Raw genomic sequence first — 21,105 nt, 5'->3', positions numbered from 1 at the left:
TAAAATAGCCAATAATAACTGATGAAGATATTTTTCTGCTATGGAAAAGGTCGCAATGGATGTGGAAATGTATAACGATCATATATTGCGCACTCCATTCAATTATGAGCCAACTGAAAATTTGAAAAATTTTAAATTCTGGGGTTGAAATATTCTAAGAATTTGGTAGGAAATGATTTGGATTTCTTTAACGATGGTTCCACGGGAGAAAATTGAAAATTTCTGTTGAAATTACTTGTTGTTCTCAAGTATGTGCGTAATAAAAAAAGAAAAAAAAATTGTTCTCAGCCAATTCTGAGAAATACTAATAGATCTTTGTATGGATCGCATGCGAGTAGACGCATTCTTGTGACAAGGCATGTCGTTATAAAATTATAGATATACTTGTTTTCATATGGATAGATATGAGCCTAGGATATGTTACTCAAGTTCACGAACAGACATTCACCTCTCCTTATTTTCTCTCCCTTCAACTCCAATTTTTTCTTCCAATGAAACAATGGAGTGAAATATGGACTGAATGCATTTGCTCGGGGGATTACGTGACGTGTGCATTCTTTTGTGCCGCGTGCTTTTTCCCCGTCCACGGAAGCGACAAGAGCCCACATGCAGTGCGGCGCGCGCGCACCCGCTCATACCATTTGCCTGGGATAGCTCTCTCGCGGGTGGGATATAATCGACTTTGCTGGTTGACTCGATCCGGAAACCATGATTAGCCACATTCCAACCGTACCCATGGACAACGAACGAATTTCTTTTTGCCCTCGAGGTTTTCAACGAAAATTAATCTTTTTTTTTTCGCTGCTGTTCCAATTACTTTGTACACTTTCTTCGTAGCTGTAGCGTTTGTTGATAGCGCGAGTTTGGGGGGAAATGGAACACGTTGGGAGGAGTTATTGTTCCGCGGTGGGTATGACGGGACAATACTGACCTTTTTTTGGTAAAATTGGAAATCATGAGGTTATTGAACAGTCATCGGTGAACAGTGGGCGTCAGGAGAATACATTGCTAAAAGTTTTTCGACGAAATTTGTGGTACTTTTCTTGGGAATTGTTAAACAGCTCCACTGAGATTTCAAGGACTATTCGCGTAATTTATGAAAATTTATGTAAATTTCCGCGAAGTGATCAAGTAAATTACTTCTAGATATATACTATAACGTTATGATTTCAGTAGCGAAATGGTAAAAGGGTTTAAGTTGACTTATCTCTTAGTTGAGTTTTTGAGGAATATTTTCGAATCTAAGGGAGATTCGTGCAAATTCGGCGAAATTTTCGTAATTACATTTATTGTAGCACACAATGGGCACCATAAAACAGGTTTGCTTAAAACACAGCAAATAATTCATTATCTAAAGTCACCGGGCTCAACAGAAAATCTCGACCGACTTCGGGAGCCTTCGGGTTCACGGGCAAATCACGAAGCAAATCGCCAAATATAAAATTGCATCAAATTATTATATGGAGTCCAGCGCTTTGTGTCGTGTCTCTATTTGATTCAATTATCAATTAATTCTCAGTTATCTATCAATCATTTTGAGTCCATCACCAAGTTTATTATTGAGAGATTATCTAGTGCAGTGTAAAGAATATTTTCATCACGCTGTGACGAAAAGTGAACTTTTCGGCACGCCCCGCGTGCCTAAAAGTCCAATTTCCGCCACATTGTGATGAAAAATATTGTTCGTAACTCGTGAAAAAATGTTTTTTAGCTCGTGGGATTATATCACTCGCCTTCGGCTCGCGATATAAACCTCCCACGCCAAAAAACACTTTTTTGCACTCGTTACGAAATATACTATATCAGATTGACATTGAGACATTCACCAATTCGTGTATCCCTAAAATCAAGACGCGTGGCTTACTTGCGCCACAAATAAAGTACATCACCAGTATTTTTGTAATCCGCGTGTCTTCAATTTCACCCTTTCCATGTCACGTATCCCCAATCCGCCGTAATATTAGCCTCAATCTCTAACAAATGTTCTATAACCTATAACGAAAAATTTTGCTATCTCTCTTAGATTCTGAGATATTAATTGAAAACTGGTCAATAGTCCAAATTGACTTATACCGTTTTACTACTTCGCTACTAATTTGAATAAAGTCACTAGGGAAATACTAATATTTACTATTAATAAACTCACACCACTTTAAGACATCTCATGCTATTATGGATGCTCCCATTGATGGACGGGTGTCCCCACATTACCTTTCCTACTGAAGGTATGATAGTTTTTGAAACTATATCAGTAGCGAAGTGGTAAACCGGTTCAAGTCAATTTTAATTATTGGCCAGTTTTCAATAAATATCTCGGAATCTAAGGGACGTCGTTTCATGTGAAACACAGATAAAGGAACATTCCCACTCGTCCAGTTTACAGCAGCATTAGAAGAGGGAAAGGGTCGGGATTAGTGGGGGGAATCGTGGCAGTGGTTTACATTTGTGACCCACTGCGCATTTCTTAGCGCATGACGTCAAAGAGAAGGACGTACGATAGATATGGAGTGGTGGAAGGTTTTTGAGGGGCAACAGGCCTCAAGGGGAGTGAGCGCAGACTACGGAGTCGGCGGATAAAGGAGAGTCCACTGTATAACCTTTTAGGTAGAGCGGATTGAGACCTGAGAAAAAGGTAATCGCAAAAATTTCGCCATCTCCTTTAGATTCGGAAATATTCCTCAAAAACTCAACTGGGAGATAAGTCGACTTAAACCGTTCTACGACTTCGCTACTAACATAAATTAAGGTATTCAACATTTCGTTCAACAGTGCATGGAAATTTATTAATAGCAAGTCTCAACAGCACTTAGCGTTACCCGGAGTTCGCGGCGGGGACGGAGCTGGTATGAACACCCAAAAAACCGCAAGTTATGAGATGATCATAATATATTATGGTAGGTCAGTTAATTCATAGTATCATGAACATTCAGATGTTTGTGAATTCAGACAATTATAATCCCAGTGGCTTGGCGCAGTGGATAGGTTCATTGCCTCACGTGCGAAAGGTTCCGAGTTCAAATCCCGGCCGGCTAGAATGATGCCATCTAACGATTTAAAGTCTTGATCATCGCAGTATACCCTAACCAGGTCGAATCGATGTAAAATAACGATAAAAAAAGACACAAAAAATGTCTGAAATTCAGACATCTGTTGTCACAATGTACACACCCTGTAGCATGCGATTATACGGTTGTATGTCAGTCACCATGACAGGGAATTGCTACAGATCCATTCGGAAGCTTCCTACCAATGGAATTGGTAGAAATAAAAGAAATTAAAAGGACTAATAACGCAAAAAGTAATCGGCACATCTCTTTTTTCGGATAGGCTCGAACCACTGCTTGTTTTTCCTACCTAAATAGAATTTAATATAGCTTTCCTAAAAATTGCTGCTAAACCGACCATGAAATTTCACTGTTTCCTAAAAGTGTAAACGCTGTAGTGCGGAGAAGGACGTTGATCTAAAGAGAATTAATGAATAAGATCGAATGAAGTCCAATTAATTGTTTATTATTACAAGATTGCAGGGGATCAAATACGTATGTATGGAGAAATGCAACAATATTGGCTATAGGCAATCTATGGAGAATTCGGACATTTCTTATAGGATTTTTCAAATAGGATTTCCTGTAAGATTTTCTATTGAACTTTTCAATAGCATGTCCCATGGGATAACCCCTAGGACTTCCTATAGAATTTTCTCTTGAATATTACCCATCAGATTTTCTATACGATTCCTACACGAAATCCTATACATCCTATACAAAATCTTACAGAAAAAAATCCTGTAGGAAAATCTCTTGGGTTACGGAAATAGAAATAAACGAACACTTTATGTACTTTTAACATTTTAAGAATTATTATTCAATATTCACAAGAGGAACTTCTTAAGAATTATCATTCAATTATTATTCACAAGAGGAAGTTCACAGTATGAGGATTCACAGAAGACTAAGGTAGTTGCTAGTGAAGCACAGGTTTAATATATACTCTGGAGGGCAATATAATTTTCACCCCCTGCAGTAATATTCAGTTTTCCTTCTTGACCTCTTCTAGTTACCAGATATATTAAGGAGCAACGGAACCCGTCGCACGCAGAGGTTAGGGGTCCCCCCTATCGGTATTGCAGGTTCCTGTGGTTTTTTGGATTTTGTACGTGAAAAGTACAAAATCCCATAAAATATAAACAAATGGATATAAATAAATAATAATGGTATGGAAACATTCTACATCATCTTCTGACTTGTAAAAGTACTTCCCTCTTACAATTGGTGCCCTGTAAAGGACATGTTACCTCCTGGATACCACCCAATCATCATAAACAAGTTTTTACGAAAATTACGCAACAAAAGTACGTTTTTGTACTCAAAATCTCTGTCTTGGACCTCACTCGATTGCTCTTTTCTCATGAAAATAGCCATCGGCTAAGAAAAATCTACAAAAAATCGGTTCTTCTACTATGACCTGGCAGATTCCTACAAATACGATGTCGTCAGCCTTGCCCTGGTCCTTGCCGTTAAATAATTTGCAATTTTTTTGGCATAAATAAGAAAAGCATGAGAAGAGAACGATGCGTTCCGCTACTCTCAATACGGGGGAAAAGTTTCATTGATTCTCATTGCATAGAATCCAAGAAAACTTGTTTTTGGTAAACGTCTTTTTGTGGTCGGTTCCGTTACCCCTTAACGGGAAATAACGCACATTAAGGAGAGACCTATACAGTAAAAGTCCTGGGAGGATTTTCCCCTGCCCCTTTTACAATCTGACTTTTCCCTACTCCGGAAATATAAAGCCTGGGAAAAAATGGATTTTGTACCCGGGGAAAAGCCCGAAATCCAACAAAATCTATCCAAAAATTTCTACCGAAAATATTCGAATTCTTACAAACCCCAAATTTTTTTAAAATTTCGTTTGCGAACAACTATAAACATTTTCCCTTGCACAATGTACTTTCTTCTTGACGGTAGTATATTAGTCAACACGACGAGTTTAGGGAGAAAATAGACCATGTTGAGAGAGTAGATTATTTCGCAATAGCGCGTGTTTTGCGATAACTCTGCAGTTAATGTGCAACCTAGATTTTTTACGTGAGATTTTTTGCGTAATGCACGCGGGGAAGGGGGTATGGAGTTGATGTTTACCAATTGTACAATCCAGCGTCTTGTGTACATCGGGCGTACGCACTCGAGACCGATTATTGACAGCTTTCCAACGGTACGGCCTTTACACTGACCTACATACCTCAAATAACGGAGTGTGAGTGGACATGCTATGGGCGACTGGCCCACAATACAGAGCCGCGTATTGTATATTGTAAGACGGATGAGAGGAACACAGTTTATGTGGGCGATGACATGGTATTCATAATCGCTGAGGCTGGTGGGGCATGGAAGCCCTTTGACTTTGTGATGAGCGGGTTCAAAAAACCCGTGAGTGAGTCATCTCTCGTTAATCAAGTGAAAATTTAAATTTAGGGAGCATTATTTCCTTCCAACAGAATTGAAGGGTGAGATGACTCACGTGGAGCAGATAACATACTGTTAAAAATTTTCGTCTGAATTTTCCGTCTCAGATTCCGGGAATTTTTATCGTGTTCAAGTTTCACTGAAATTTCAGGAAATCTTGTCATTAAAAATCAAATGTTTCATTGATTTCTGTTCACTTGATTTTCTACTTGATTTTTCTTGATTTTTCGGTTCAATTATTCTGTGAAAATCATGAAAAATCAGGACAATTCAGGGAAAAATTGAACATTCATATCATTTTGTTTCTGAATATTCATGTTCCACTGAAAATTTTAACAAGTTGGGAAATGTGCATCGCACTCCCACTGAAGACTCATGAATTTCCTTGAATTTTTTCCCTATTCAATTTCAATCTCATAAGAAATAGTATCACATTTTCCATGGAATTTCCAAAAAATTCTAACAGTGTTCTGCAATTCATTGGGCTTTCGATGAATCATATGTGAAGAGATTTTTCAAACGTTACCCCTTAAAGTACACTGTTAACAATTTTCCACGGAAATTTCTGATAAGTCTTGAAAATTTCTAACAAGTATCATTTCCACTGAAAGTTCAAGGAATTTTCTCATTGAAAATTCATCACTTCATGGAAAAATCCGTAGGAACTGTAAATTTCAGTTTAATTATTCCGGGAAAATTGATGAAACAGGGGAATTCAAAGAAATTTCTCCTCGAATTCCAAATTCCTCTGCATTATCAGGGAATTTCTTCAAAAACTTTTGGAATTCCAAGAAATTTAACACAATTCATTGAAAATTCAAGGGAATTTGGCAGTAAATATTTATTTTCACTTGAAAATTTATGTGAAGTGTAAACTTTCTGTCTTCCAGCCGCTATAACAAGAGGAGTTTACTTGAATTGTCGTTTGAAACTTGAAATTTTATTGACTTGAAGGCATTGTAATTTGTGTTGTGATGAAGGTATTTGTAATTTGTAACGATTCGTCATGGAGGGGGAAGGGAATTCCCTAGGTTGTGAAGTCACGCCTTAATGAACGAAGATAATTTGAAGAGACGAGGATATCAACTTGAGAACACCAAGTTTTCATTTTAAGAACTCCAGGGCCTTTGATTTCAGTACCAAACGGTTCTTATTTTAAGAACCAGACTTCTTGATGTCAATACCCACCTGACCTTGATTACATGAATACTGAAACGACCTTGCAATGACACTGAGAAGTCTAGACTAGATACGAAACAGTCGTCACTTTTTATAACTTCCATCAACATAACAATGAAACCGTCAATTCTCACTTTTCACTCCGAACATTAAGAGCGTGTTAACTCCACTAATGAAAGGCAAATGCTCGCTTCCGATGTACAAGGTCGGGCCGCTCTAGATGCACCGGGAATGCTTACTAAAAAAAGACGTAAAAAATGGACTAGAAAAGAGCGGAATCTGGCAGCTGTCAAAATCAAAATATTCCACTATTTCCTTTACAAAACAATCCGTGACCGTGACGCTGGTCTTTTCGCCGGTTTTTATTAAAGGGGAAGAATTCAATTCCATTCTTCCATTTCAAACTTATTCTTATGGAGTTTCATTCCATTTGAAACTTATTTAATACATTTTCAAATGAGCATAAGATATATTTATATGCCTCATTAAAGGGGAAGAATTAAATTCCATTCTTCCCCTTTAATGAGGCATATAAATATATCTTATGCTCATTTGAAAATGTATTAAATAAGTTTCAAATCGACAAGTGAATAATTTGATTCTGAGGATTTTTCATGGAATTATTGCACTTTTAGGCAAACATGAATTTTTCATCTCATTCAAAAGAATTCATTCATGAATTCTTTCATATTTTATTATTATAATATAATTCATTCATAATTCATTCATTCATATTTTACTTCAAAATTTGACTTTGGCTGGATTTTTCCATTTTTCTGTATTATTCTTTCTGAGTTGAAGCAATGGAAATATCCTTCAACATCATTGGATGATCTCGAAAGGCACTCATCGTTCTAGAAATTGCGAATAAGACAATCATCGTATTATTATACATTATTATCAAAATAGTATATTTCGTAACGAGTGCAAAAAAGTGTTTTTCGGCGAGTGGGAGGTTTATATCACGAACCCAAGGCGAGTGATATAATCCCACGAGGTAAAAAATATTTTTTCACGAGTTACGAACAATATTTTTCATCACAATGTGGCGAAAATTGGACTTTCAGGCACGCGGAGCGTGCCGAAAAGTTCACTTGTCGTCACCGCGTGATGAAAATGGAAATTCGTAATACAATGTCTATTATATTTTTCATATAATACTAAAAAAAGTTGAAATCGTCTATCTTTTGGTCTGGTTACCCTACACCTAAAGGTATATCCCGCGCCCGGGCAGTGTAGAGTGAATTCGGCAACGCTAGATTGTATATAACACGACGGCGAACCCCTGTGGAGGTGACCAAACCGCATGGTCACGTATAGTAACCACACTGTTACAAATTTTTTCAAATTTCATGGAAAATATGATAGTAATTCTCATGAGAGTGACATGGAATCGGATTTAGAGGAAAAATGGTTTTCAGAGAAAGTGAGATGGAACTTTCACAACTTCATTGAATTTTCAATAGAACATGAATATTCAGAAACAAAATGACATGAATTTTCAATTTTCCATGAATTTTCATGATTTTCCTGAATTTTTACGGAACAATTCAACTGAAAAATCAAGTATTTTATTAATTTTCAGATTATTTGAATCGAAAATTAATGTAATATTTGATTTTTCCATGTCAATATTTTCTGAAATTTCAGTAAAAATTAAACACGATAGAAATTTCTGGGATTTCGTACGGAAAATTCATACAAAAATATTCATAAATTTCGAATGACTAGTGACATAGTCCCTTGAAAGGTCAGTGAAATTATAATGTGACGAAAATTTCGAAGAAATCTGCCAGAAGTTTCTGTCAAAATTTTTCAACAGCGTATGATGAAAAGATCCGGATACGAAGAATTCCTGATAACTGCAACAATCCATCATTGAAATATGATAAAGAGCGCGTGAAAGTTCCCGCCTCATTGGAAAATGGAGAATAAAACGTGCATGATAATAATAGACAACGAGGGATGTTACGGTAATTGGCACGTGTGCCGCTTTGATACACGTGATGTTGTGATGCATAAAACGCCTGTGAATATTAGCCAAGCATCTCGCCGCAACAGGAGAAACCGGACGCGGAAGCACATGTGCTAGACAGCCGACTGAATCTGCAGATAGATCTGCATAAGATCCCTAACATCTCCAACCGCTGCGTGCAGATGCTGCGAAAGTTTTCTGCGATTATAATGAACCATTCAACGCTGTCCTTCCTCCGTTTTTGATCCATTAATTAATTCATGATTTTTCATTACTATTGTATTTTTCCTCTAATTTCCAGTTTCCAAGAATTTTAATTAGAGAAAATGGTGTGGTTTTTTTCCTCTTTTTGCTGGAGAATTTATTACACTTTCCAATGGGTGTTCTGACAAGTTTGAGTCAAGGTCTGGGTCTCACCGCGCTTTTGATGACTCTTTCAGGGTGATTGATCAAGACATTGGGTTTAGGTTGGAGAAATTTCTTTTTCTCTATTTATTATTGTTAAAATTCTTCAATGAAATTCCGCACTTTTTTCCTTCAGCTATTTCTCTTTATCAAATTAAAATCGTAGCAGTCGTATTCATTAAAGGGAGACGACTATGAGTTTTAAAAGTCGCGGGCCAGTGGAATGAGATTTCTCACACATTCAGGATCGGTTATATTATATCTAAAAATGAATAATTAGTGCAAAAAATTATTATTTATAGTTCGTTTGCCCTGTAGACTCTTACAATGTTAAAAAGAGTCCAGGGCCTCCAATTTTGGACCTACAGAGGTTTATTTTTTGAAAAATTGTGTGCAATAACAATTGCGAATTATTTATTTTTCAATTCGACTTCGATCCAGCTAATTTCATTTTATTTCAAATAAACAATTGCATTATTCGTGTAAAATACCTCCAAACGTGTTCTGAAAAGAATCGAGAATATATTTTAAATATTTTAAGGATAATTTTTTTGCCTATTTTACATTAATGGCGCAAATTCTTATGTTAAACAAAACGAATTCGTAATTGTTATTGTACCCATTTTTCAAAATTTTTGGAAAAAAACCTCTGTAGTTCAAAAATTGGAGGCCCTGGGCTATTTTTAACATGTTAAGCGTATGCAGCGCAAACGAACAATAAGCAATTAATTTTCTTGCAGTGATTATTTGTTTTTAGACATACAATCGATCTTCAGTGCTTGAGAAATGTCACTCTAATCTCCCACGACTTTTAAAACTCATAGTAATCTACCCTTAAGATTCGTAGAGGTCACTCTACATAATATCACAATTCACTTCACGATTTGAGCAATTTCTATTATCTATTCACAAAAAAAGAATGTTCCAGGAGAAAATGATTTTTAGAAAAATGTGAAAGATACTCTAATGTCCTCAGAGATAATCTTCAGCATATCCAAGTACCCTTTACTTTGGTCTTTTTTCGTGGAAGTTTTGTTCAACATTCGTCACTGAACATCAGAACTTCCATTCACAGACTCTTCAAACTTCAAAGGTCTAATCCTTCATTTTAAAACGTTAGGAAACATTCAAAAAATCTGGAAAAATATGAGAAAGTTGACAGTTGGAGGAGACCTCAGAAGATTATTACAAAATTACAATTTTGATGATTATGACCTTTTTCATAAATAATTCATGAACAATCAATTCTCAATGACACTGTTAGAAATTTCTGGAGATCTTCTGAATTGCCAATGCTGTAAGTTTGAGTTCAATTCGAGATTAAGTCATTCATGGAATTCTTCGTTACATTCAACGAAATTTTTAATAGATTGAGAATTTAGAAAAATAGTTCGGGTCGCATGCACCAGAAAATTGAAAATTTTTTCATTTTTTTTTTTATTTTTATATTCTATAGATATTTCAAGAAATTTATTTATTTCCTGTCCATATTATTAACTCTATGAGGTGAAAATCTTCTGACATTGGGCTCTGTAAAAAACCACATTTTCTCATGGTCAACACGCGCCGCTGTATTTCATGTAATAATATTTCATAATAATATATTCCATTGCCATAATTCATTTTTGTACTGATGTACACTTGAAACTTGTTGGGTTCCCGGGCCTGATAAAGATTACATATTAATCGAAACGTCGCAGTCTTCATGCAAATTTTACGGCTGCAAAAATGGAATCTATTATTCTCATCGGTCATATTGCTTTTTGCCATGAGCATGATTATGGACAATAAATTAAAATAAAAAAATTAGTATTGAATCTGATATGAAACAAGTCGGAAATTGCCCCCGTTACAACATAGTCAACATATGTTTGCTAATAAATTAGGAATTCGCTTTCGAATGGGTTTTCTATGACGATATATTTTTAATTTAATTCAATGATTCATTCAATTCAAGATTGCCCCAACATTGTCCCTGAATATTTGTTTTTAAATACATTTTTTCAGCAAACAGATGATGCAATCAATCAGTCCCTCTCTCTATCGCCTTTAGATTTGGGGGAACAAAATGTCAGTTTGCGATAGAACCCAAAATAAAAATATGTTTTTGTTAGGAAATTTTCTGAACTTTCCGATGAAAAAAATTAAAGAACGAAAAAGAGTAGGGAACGACCCCAAATGACGGTTTGAACCTTTCTTTTTGTATTTTCCATGCCAGAATACATAGAAACATAAATAATATTTTTTTCGAAAAGCTCAGAAAATTTCCGACAAAATCTATGAATTCAATTTTTTTTGTTATTCTTAGTGGCTCGTAATTATAATTGAAAAAGAAATTTTTTAGAAGAAAACAAAATTCAATCTCCAATATCTCCGCCAGTAATTGAGTTAGAGAGCCCCGTTTGCGCTCATTTTTCTCCCTTTGGACTATACTTTCCAAAAACAATAGAAGCAAAAACTTTTCAAATTTTGAACTAATTTTTCGTTTACAGAATTGCTGGATTCGCATTCATCAGGCCAAAACTAGTTATCCTGCCACAAAAAATTGTAAATTTCGAATTTAACAAATACACAATGCATCTATTCAGAAGCAAAATAATAAAAGGGCATCAACACAATAAAAGTAGCGCGAGTACGCATGAAATTCCTGTGACTGTCACAATTATTCTGACATTTTGAGCTTGTTTTACCATCAATATCACCTTTCATTCCTCGAGGAATGTGAGCATTTTATCATTTTGAGACGACACTGAAGTTTAACAGAAAAATTCTCCAAAAAATGGTCGAGAACTTGTTCTGCCCCTCCCCCTTTTTTATTTCTTCTTCCTTTTTGATTATTGAAATTGTTGTACATTCAATCATGAGAGTTCATAAAAATTGTTATTAAAATGTCAGGGACAGTGGCAGAACGCCTCACTCTAGCACTTCATACTCTGCAGACTTCATAACATATGGATTCAGGTAATAGAGAACAGAAATCGCCAGATGATTTATGCAGCTATGCCACTCAAGGCTGGCGTTGTAGTCTGACATTTTTCGAAAAATGGATACAGGGAATACTGATCACTGAACTTTACGTAATTGTCAACGCAACTTTTGTGATAATTGATAGGTGTATGACGCCATCATCTAGACATCAGAGCGGAACCGTTTATTGGTTGTTTACAATGAGAATCTCATTCCCTACTGTAATGGAAAGAGTTATTTACTGTCAACAACGCCTGGTGGCTATTAACGAATGGCATAAGTGGACGCGAACCACTGCCGCAGAAGCGTCCATTGTCAATTACAGAGAAAAAAAGTCTGGATTTCCAGGGACATGCCACTACACGGAGAGAAAAGTTGGACAGAAATTTCTTTAAGGATATCCAAGGACTTTAGACATTTTTTCTTCAGTGAAATGCTTTTCTACTTTTGTAGTCGAACATCAAAGCTTTCATTTAAGCCCCATTGGACCCTAAGTTTCCGGACATTTTACAATGATTTTATTATTTAAACTTTGGAAGACTGAATTTGAATCTCGATATTGAATCCTTAGAAAACATTTAAAAAATCTGAAAAAAATTGCAATTTTTTAAAATTACAACCATTTTCTATAAATAATTTATAAACTATCAATTTTTCACCATGAAAATCATTTGTTCGGAATCGTAACAAATTTATTCATATTCAGAATTTTACCAGAAATCGATTGCATGCCTGAAAAATAAGGATTCGGAAAGGTTAGACAATTTCAATGATTTATTTATAAACAACAAATGTTTTAAAAAAATGATTAAAAATGCCAAAATGTAATTTGAATGACGCTGAACATTCATGAATTTTCTTAAAATTTTTCTCATGCAAGAAATTTTTTGAAATTTCAGTCTTAATGTCATCTGAATTTTCAATGTTGTGAGTCTGAATTCAATTTCAAATGAAAAAGTTCACTAAATTTCTCATTCAATTTGAAAATTCAAGAAAATTGTGTTTTTCATGTTAAGGATAATCGGGGGAGGAGGAAATGTTGGAGGTGAGGCGGAGGGGTTTCTATTGTTTTCCTGCAGAAAACCAATCGCTGAACAAAAAAATTTTTCCCATTCGGATTCAAAATTCAGGCAATATTAGGAAATATCTCCGGTTAAAAATTATTTTTGGAGCTAATCAAATTTATTTGTATCTGTTCCACGCATTGAAAAGTTTTCAGATTGTTTTTTTATTAATAAATGAAAAAAGATTAACCCATGCGAAAAAGTGGCAACATCGTCGGTAGTGTTTTTTTTTCACCAGGAGCTGGTACCACTGGTTCGAGGGAGCGCCAATCACAACGCTTCATCGTTCTTTCTCAAGAGACGTTTAAATTGACCGCGCTACCCCCACCGGATCGGTACTTGAGACGTTGCTGCTCGTTTGGGCTGCGTGCACAGAAATTTCATTTTTCAGTACTTTTTTCGCTATTATTAATAAACAATGCCCCTAGGCGACAATCTTTTTCACTCAAAAAATCATTGATCACATGTTCTAAATGTGTCCAAAGTTTCATGACTTTGGCTGCTTTTTTTCCTTGTGTTTTGCAGTTTTTTTTGTAATTTCCATAAGATCACGGGTTAAATGACCATTTTTCAAAAATTCGTAATAACTTAACCATGTTCCCCAGCAGTCTGAAACTTTACACACGCCTTTTCCATCATTTAAAGAATACGTGAAAAATAAAAGAGAAAAATGGCTGCTTTTTTTCTAACCCTCCGGGCTCGCCCGATTATCCTTAAAGAATCATTGATTTTTCAATGAATGCTTGCATTTTGAAACTCATCGTGAAAATTGAACATCACATACAATTCAATTTTCACTAGACTGAAAATTCAGAGAAGTTATTGCCTGAATTTTCATAATTTTTAACGTTTTTCAGTGCTGTATGGAGCTGAAAATCGAGAATGATCTGAATATTCAAGAAATTAACTGATGCGTCAATGACGAAGTCTGCAGAAAATTCATGTAACTTTTTCGTTATTAAAAATTTCAACCTTTTTCACTTGAAATTTCAAGAGTAATATTATAACAGTATGCAATTTAATTGACAAATTTGGTGATTGAAAATGGTGAGATCTATAACGTGTTCTATTCCAAAATTTGAAAGATGCTTGGATATCCTTAATTCTCTCTGCAAAATGGTAATTCCAAAAATTTCGTTATCTCTCTTAGATTCTGAGGTATTCTTCCAAAAACTCAGCTCAAGCTAAATCCACTTGAGCCGTTCTACAGTTTCGCTACTGAACTAGTGATAGATCCCTAAAAATCACTGACATGCTCCTGAGAAACCGCGACAGTTTAGGATACGAGGACGCCAATTGTCCGGTACTTTTTCCATATAGTGAATAGATTCTTTTATCAGTCCACACCCATTCCCACTCACAAGGAAACACCATTTCCCTCGACAATGCGCTGATCCCCTAATCACCGGCCATTTCACGCTCACCGGCCCAAACATAATGATTACAGGTGAAAAAACCACTCGATTTCTCAGTGCGGAAGTTTATTGGCATGTGCAAAAAAGCCCAACGAACACTAGACCCATCGAGTTGTGCAAGCCAAACGCTAAACTGTTGGCGATTATTTGGTAAATCTTATTTTCCACTTAATTTTAACGACACCACAATAAAGTACTTCATTATGCAACTCACGAGGATTCTAATCGCACCACATACTTCCGAATGAAAATGGGAAGGTCAAGTGGGGGTAGTGCGCAGTGAAGAAAGTCGACGGCGTGAGAGTTGTGAGAATTTGATGAAGTCGTTTGAAAGCAATGAGAAAAGAATTCAAATAAAAAATATATCCAATGGACGAGATTGTGGGGAACATCAACCGTAGGTTGTTGAGGAAAGTCCGATTAATTCTCCATTAATTCACCAACAAATGGAGCCTCTCCTCTCCTTCCCCCCTCCCCCGCTGAAGGTCGTGAAAACTCGCATGCAGCTGGGGACCGGAAGGAATAAGAAATATGAAACTAGCTTGAGATTGTCGAGATCTGCAGAGAGACAGCACCAAGAAAGTTCAATCGAGAGTGAAAATTTGCGCTAGCGAAGTGGATAGAGAAAGAGAGAGAGAGGCCGGACGAAACAGCGGACAAAGCCCAGAGGGACTTTTCATTCACCTTGCCTCCTACTATTCTTTTTTAGTCTCGTTATCATCTACTTGACTGTAGCCCGGAGGTAGCTCATTGTCGGTGAGTTAATTGCCGGAAATGCAGAGCACGACAGCTTCACGAATGTCTGTATCCCGATGGTATTAACTCGGAAATTGAATTTACCCTGAACTTTCGTCGATCGGAGGAATAAATCACTTTGTTGGATCCATAATTCATATGGAAAGTACTATGTGTAGAGCATGTACCGGCTTGCACTGAATGTGACGAGAGCGACATTGAATTCGATTTGGGGGAGGGAGAGGGAATCAATGAAGTGGTAAATTTCAACGGAAATTCAGGGGGAATTTCCTCTGCATTTTAGCTCTGCATTTTTTTTTTGCTCAAAATACTGCACTCGTGTTTGGAAATTATTGGTTGTTTTTCTCAAACTGCACGGAGAAGATATAAAATTAATAACTAGTAAGTAAACATAGTAATCGAGGACTATACCGGAAAAACTTTGAAATTTGATTTACTTTAACCGAACGTTTGCGATGTGAAATTCATTGTTCATCACTTAACACAGTAATTGCGTGGACCAAAAAATCATTTTCAAAAGTGTTAAAAGCACTCAATTTTGTACCAATTTTTCCTATTAAAGAACGAGAAATTACCCAAATCGTATGAATTTCTATGTTAAATTGTAATTTTTTCTACGATTTAAAACTTTAGTTTTATAATCTCGGGCCTTCTAGATTTTACTCGAGGAAATGACAGAAATTACTATGTTGACTGCTAAAAACGCCAGTGGACGACGAGAGCATCGATTGTTTTTAAATTCTAACAAATTCAATCTTTCGTGAAGGAAAATTATTGATACTAATTTTCAAGGACGATAAAGAAGATTAAATATGGTTTTTCACTTCGGTCATTCAAAAAATCCCCCTCTCCCTCGTCCTCTTCCTCAAATATTCACCTTGGAACGGGGAAGAGGCAAAATTTTTTTATGCCATTAGGCCCGTTAAACCGCAATTCTAACCTCGCTTCGCTCGGTTAAATCGCGGTTTTCGGGCCCAATAACATAAAATATTCTATGTCACACGGCGATAAAAGTATTATCTGACTCATGTGATTATAAAGTGGTCCCTTTTCATGCGGACGTCCACACGGTTTTATAGGCTCCCCATTCGTTTGCCTTGCCTCTCCCATTTCTCTCTTCTGATTTTTATCTGCGTTAATTGATAAATTTCCGCTGAAAAACCAAGTGAATTCATAATTCACTTCAATTTTCATTCAATTTAAAATTCAAGAATAAATTCTCTTAAGGGATCTTAATCCTCACTCATTACTTCTGAATAGTTGCATTGAAATTAACAGTTTCTATCCTTTTTCTCATCGAATGGTCAACAGCCTACGACGAGAGTTCACTATAAACTCAAGTGAAAATATCTCTTGCTGAAAATTTCAGTGATCCATCCCGGAAATTAAAACAAGAAATTTTGAAGTGTACGTGACTCATTCTCCCTGCCTTCAAGCACTTCTAAATACTTCAGGTCTTTCAAGTCACCAATATATGTGTATTTCACAGCTAAAAGCCTTTCACTATTGAATAAACTCTGAAATATGCGATATGACGATGTAATTTCAGATGAGTAAATGAAAAGTCGACTTAAACCGTTTTACCACTTCGCTACTGATTTAATATAAAATTACGTTGAATTGTGAATTAAATAAAGATTTCAGAATAGATTCACCTGAATTTGCCTCTTTTCTATCGATTTTCATAGAATAATTTAATTAAGATTGAAAGTTTCCATTGATTTTTTCATAAAATTTTGAATTTCCAATGATGAAATTCCTTGAAATTTCAGTGAAACTATGTGATAAAAATTTCGAGAAAGTGTGCCCAACATTTCTCATGACAATTTTTAACATTGCAGGTCTACGAAGCAAAACACGAAATTGATGGAACATTTGAGAAAAGGAAGGCCTATCATGTACATTGGCCGTTCCACTGATTTCACTTGATCCTTCTCTAAGCAACGAGTGACATCAATAAATGACGTTAAATTCAATTTAGGGGTGAAAAAATTCTAAAATCAATCAATCCTAATTTCACATTTCACTTCAGATTGAATAAAATTTCATTTTTTTTCAATCAGAACATGAATGTTCAGTATCAAATTACGCTGGATTGTCAATTAATGGAAAATTCAAGAATATGTTCACCGGAATTTTCCTGGTCGCTGTGAATTTTCATAGAATGATTTAATTGAAATTGAAAGTTTTCATTGATTTTTTCATGAAATTTGAAATTTTCAGTGATGAAATTCCGTGGAATTTCAGTGAAATTATGTGATAAAAATTTCGAAAACGTACACCCAACATTTCACTTGACAACTTTTAACTTTGCAGGTCTACGAAGCAAAACGCGGGAGTAACGGAGCATTTAAGAAAAGGAAGGCCTGTTCTGCACATTGACCCTCCCACTGTTTTCAGTTAACCCTTCTCTAAGCAACGAGTAACATCGAAGTAACATTGATTTAATTTAGGGGTGAAAAAATCCTGGAATTTCAGATTTAACTGAAAATTGAATCAAGTTCTATTTAAAAAAAAAAACATGAATGTTTAGGATTAAATTACACTGAATTGTCAATTAATTGAAAATTCGAGAATAGATTCACCTAAATTTTTCTGGTTTCTATCAATTTTCATAGAATAATTTAACTGCAAATTGAACGTTTTGATCGATTTTTTCATAAAATTTTGAATTTTCAATGATGAAACTCAATTTAGGGGTAAAAAAATCATGAAATTTCAAATTTCACCAAAAATTGAATTAAATTCTATTTTTTTAAAATCAAAACATGAATGTTTCGTATCAAATTATTCTGAATTCCTTGAAATTTCAGTGGAACTGTAATAAAACTGTAATCAAAAATTCAAGAAAATGTCCCGGAGATTTCGTTCGACAATTTTTAACTGTCCAACCAAAACGCATTCATGAAACGAAATTCATTCAAACATTTGAGAAAGAGAGGAATGATTAGTATTAAAGTACCTTGAAATGCTTGAAATTTCAGTGGATCTATAATAAAAAATTGAGAAAAATGTTCCAGAAATTCCCTCCGACAATTTTCAACTCTACAAATCTACAAACCAAAACGGGAAATTCACAAAAAATTTGAGAAAGTGAGGCACATCGTGCACATTAACTCATCAACTATTTTCACTTGACTCTTCTCTAAGCAACGAGTAACGTTAAATTGAACTTAGATGTAAAAAAAATTCAGATTTCGCTGAAAACCGAATATAATTCCAATTTATGTTCAATCAAAACATGAATGTTTATTATTAAATTACACTGAAATCTTTAAAATTCCAGTGAATTTATAATAAAAAAATCGAGAAAAATATCCCAGAAATTCCCCTCGACAATTTTCAACTGTACAAATCTACAAACCAAAACGCGAAATTCACGAAACATTTGAGAAAGAGAGGCACATCCCGCACACTGACCCACCAACAGTTTTCACCTGACCTAAGCAGCGAGTAACACCATAAAAATTGGTGATCACCCATAAAATTATCACCCCAATCTCGTCAATTTGCATCGAGCGATAAAAACACGTGAATTTATATCCCACTAAATCCGACATGATGTTCCAAAAGCATTAGTAAAAGAGGGAAAAGTCATTGTGAGTAATTTCGATAAAGAGTCACCAGCATTTCTTCCCTCGGCTCTCCACCCGGGGCCATAAACGACTCAATAAACCCAGAAACACGTACACCATTTAATTTTGGCAGTCCATTTCCCGATAAAACCTCTAATATATATCGACACATATCAATACGTACAAATGGATCAGCGCCTGCTGGTATATTACGCGGCTCTACGCCTACGTGGAGAAAGCGCAGTCGCGTGCTTCATTATAACCCCGGGGTATGTAACCTGCCTCCGTACATCAAATCACATTAATATATGTAACAACGAGATCTTCACTATCTCGACGTCAAAAAAATACGGAATCGCGGTAAACACGGTACCTCCGGCAATTGACGAGTGAAAATTCAAGTGATAAGCAAGAAGACAAGTGTTCAATGCTCAGAATTCCACTCAGGAGAGCACACTTTCTAATGGCATATTTAATTACAATGATATTAACAGTTTAGTATTGACGGACGAGTCATAGCTCTCGCTTTTCAACTCACATTTTCGATGTTTTGCATGTCACAGCCGCTTTGGATCCTCTACCGGTCCATGGCACTCAGTCATATACAATAAAACCGAATGCGAACAATGAAGACTACTTCGCTTCCGGTCAAGACACGTAGAAAGGCGATAGCAGCGAGCTAACTGCGCTGAGAAATTGTTCACAACTGCTAATCACTGGATAATTAACATGCTGTACAAGTCGTAAAGTCGACGGATACTCGGGCTTTTGGTGGAATGAGGAATTGACGAAGTGAAGGTATAGCGCGGTGAGAGGCTTGTGCTCAACTGAGGTGCACAGGAGGATTCGCGCTAAGTCCTGAGACATTTGTATCCACCACCATTTAGCTCTAGGTGTGCACGGGTGTGGGTCGCTGTCCACAGAAGTTCCCCACTAATTGTCGGCCTCTGGTAATCACGCCATTACTCTTTGCTCTGGGTGTTTAATGGTTTTTTCTCGCACATCGCTGTTAATTTATTGGGAATACGGGGGTTTATTGAGAGTACGGATGAATGAGAGTGCATTTTTCGGCCGAGAATTTCTTTCACCCCGAAATATATCGCTCATTCGATATTTATGGTAATTTCTATGCTGGCATTCCATGCGGGCTTTTCACTGCAACTTTCCACTTGGAAAATTCTCGATGCTGGGTGGACGGAGAACCCGTTAGGATCTGGCTCTCTAGGTCATCAGTCTAACAGTATTCGTCTTCTAATCGAATGACTTTGTCGTTGGTAAACAGGAGGTTGACTCTGTTTGCTTTCCTTCGGTTTGCTTTTTACTGGTTTTACTTTTATTGGAAATGCAAAATACTTTCGGAGAAGCGCTCAGGTGTGTTGCTCCTTTACGTGGATTCTTTGCTTTCTCAGTGAGGATTGATGAGTATGACAGGAATAATGAACATTCGGTTTACGGTGCGAGCATATGTTCATGAGGTCCGTTCACGTGGACTTCCGCGGTATTGGGGAATTTTTACAGACATTGTTAGAAATTTTTTGAAATTTCTTGGAAGATGTAATAAATTGCATGAGAATGACATGGAATCAGATTTAGGGAAGAAATGATTATAAAATTTCAAGTTTTAAATAGAATTCATCTAATTAAGGGGAATTGATAATTTTTGAGTGCAGCAGAATGAGTATTCGCCAACTTACTCGAATTTGCATTCAAAACATGAATATTCAGTGCCAAAATGCGTTAAGTTTTTGAATACTTGAACTGAAATTTATAGTTCTCATTGATTTTTTTGTTTTTCTTTTGTTTTATTCTTCATTAGGTTTTACTTTTATTGGAAATGCAAAATATTTTCGGAGAAGCGCTCAGGTGTGTTGCTCCTTTACGTGGATTCTTTGCTTTCTCAGTGAGGATTGATGAGTATGACAGGAATAATGAACATTCGGTTTACGGTGCGAGCATATGTTCATGAGGTCCGTTCACGTGGACTTCCGCGGTATTGGGGAATTTTTACAGACATTGTTAGAAATTTTTTGAAATTTCTTGGAAGATGTTGTAATAAATTGCATGAGAATGACATGGAATCAGATTTAGGGAAGAAATGAGTATAAAATTTCAAGTTTTAAATAGAATTCACCTAATTAAGGGGAATTGATAATTTTTGAGAGCAGCAGACTGAGTGTTCGCCAACTTACTCGAATTTGCATTCAAAACATGAATATTCAGTACCAGAATGCGCTAAATTTTCGAGTGATTAAATATCCAAGAGTATATTTACCGAAATATTTCTGATTTCTATTTATTTTCATG

The 21,105-nt window shown here is 35.9% G+C and overlaps 1 protein-coding gene across 1 annotated transcript in view; it reads right to left on the bottom strand.

The window, feature by feature from the left end:
• LOC107044836 (pancreatic triacylglycerol lipase) overlaps positions 1-19,615 on the bottom strand; it is a 46,155-nt gene extending 26,540 nt beyond the window's left edge. Inside the window, exon 1 of the mRNA XM_015266880.1 lies at positions 19,340-19,615. Within this exon, the coding sequence (XP_015122366.1) occupies positions 19,340-19,341 (2 nt within the window). The 5' untranslated portion in view covers positions 19,342-19,615. The remainder of the gene's footprint in view (positions 1-19,339) is intronic.
• Between the last annotated feature and the right edge of the window lie 1,490 nt (positions 19,616-21,105).

The sequence above is a fragment of the Diachasma alloeum genome, unplaced genomic scaffold, assembly GCF_001412515.2.
Source record: "Diachasma alloeum isolate Michigan unplaced genomic scaffold, Dall2.0 Dall_scaffold_00827, whole genome shotgun sequence".
In the NCBI taxonomy this organism is placed as follows: domain Eukaryota; kingdom Metazoa; phylum Arthropoda; class Insecta; order Hymenoptera; family Braconidae; genus Diachasma; species Diachasma alloeum.
Note: the sequence above shows the minus strand (reverse complement) of the source record. Positions and strands in the feature narration are given on the sequence as shown.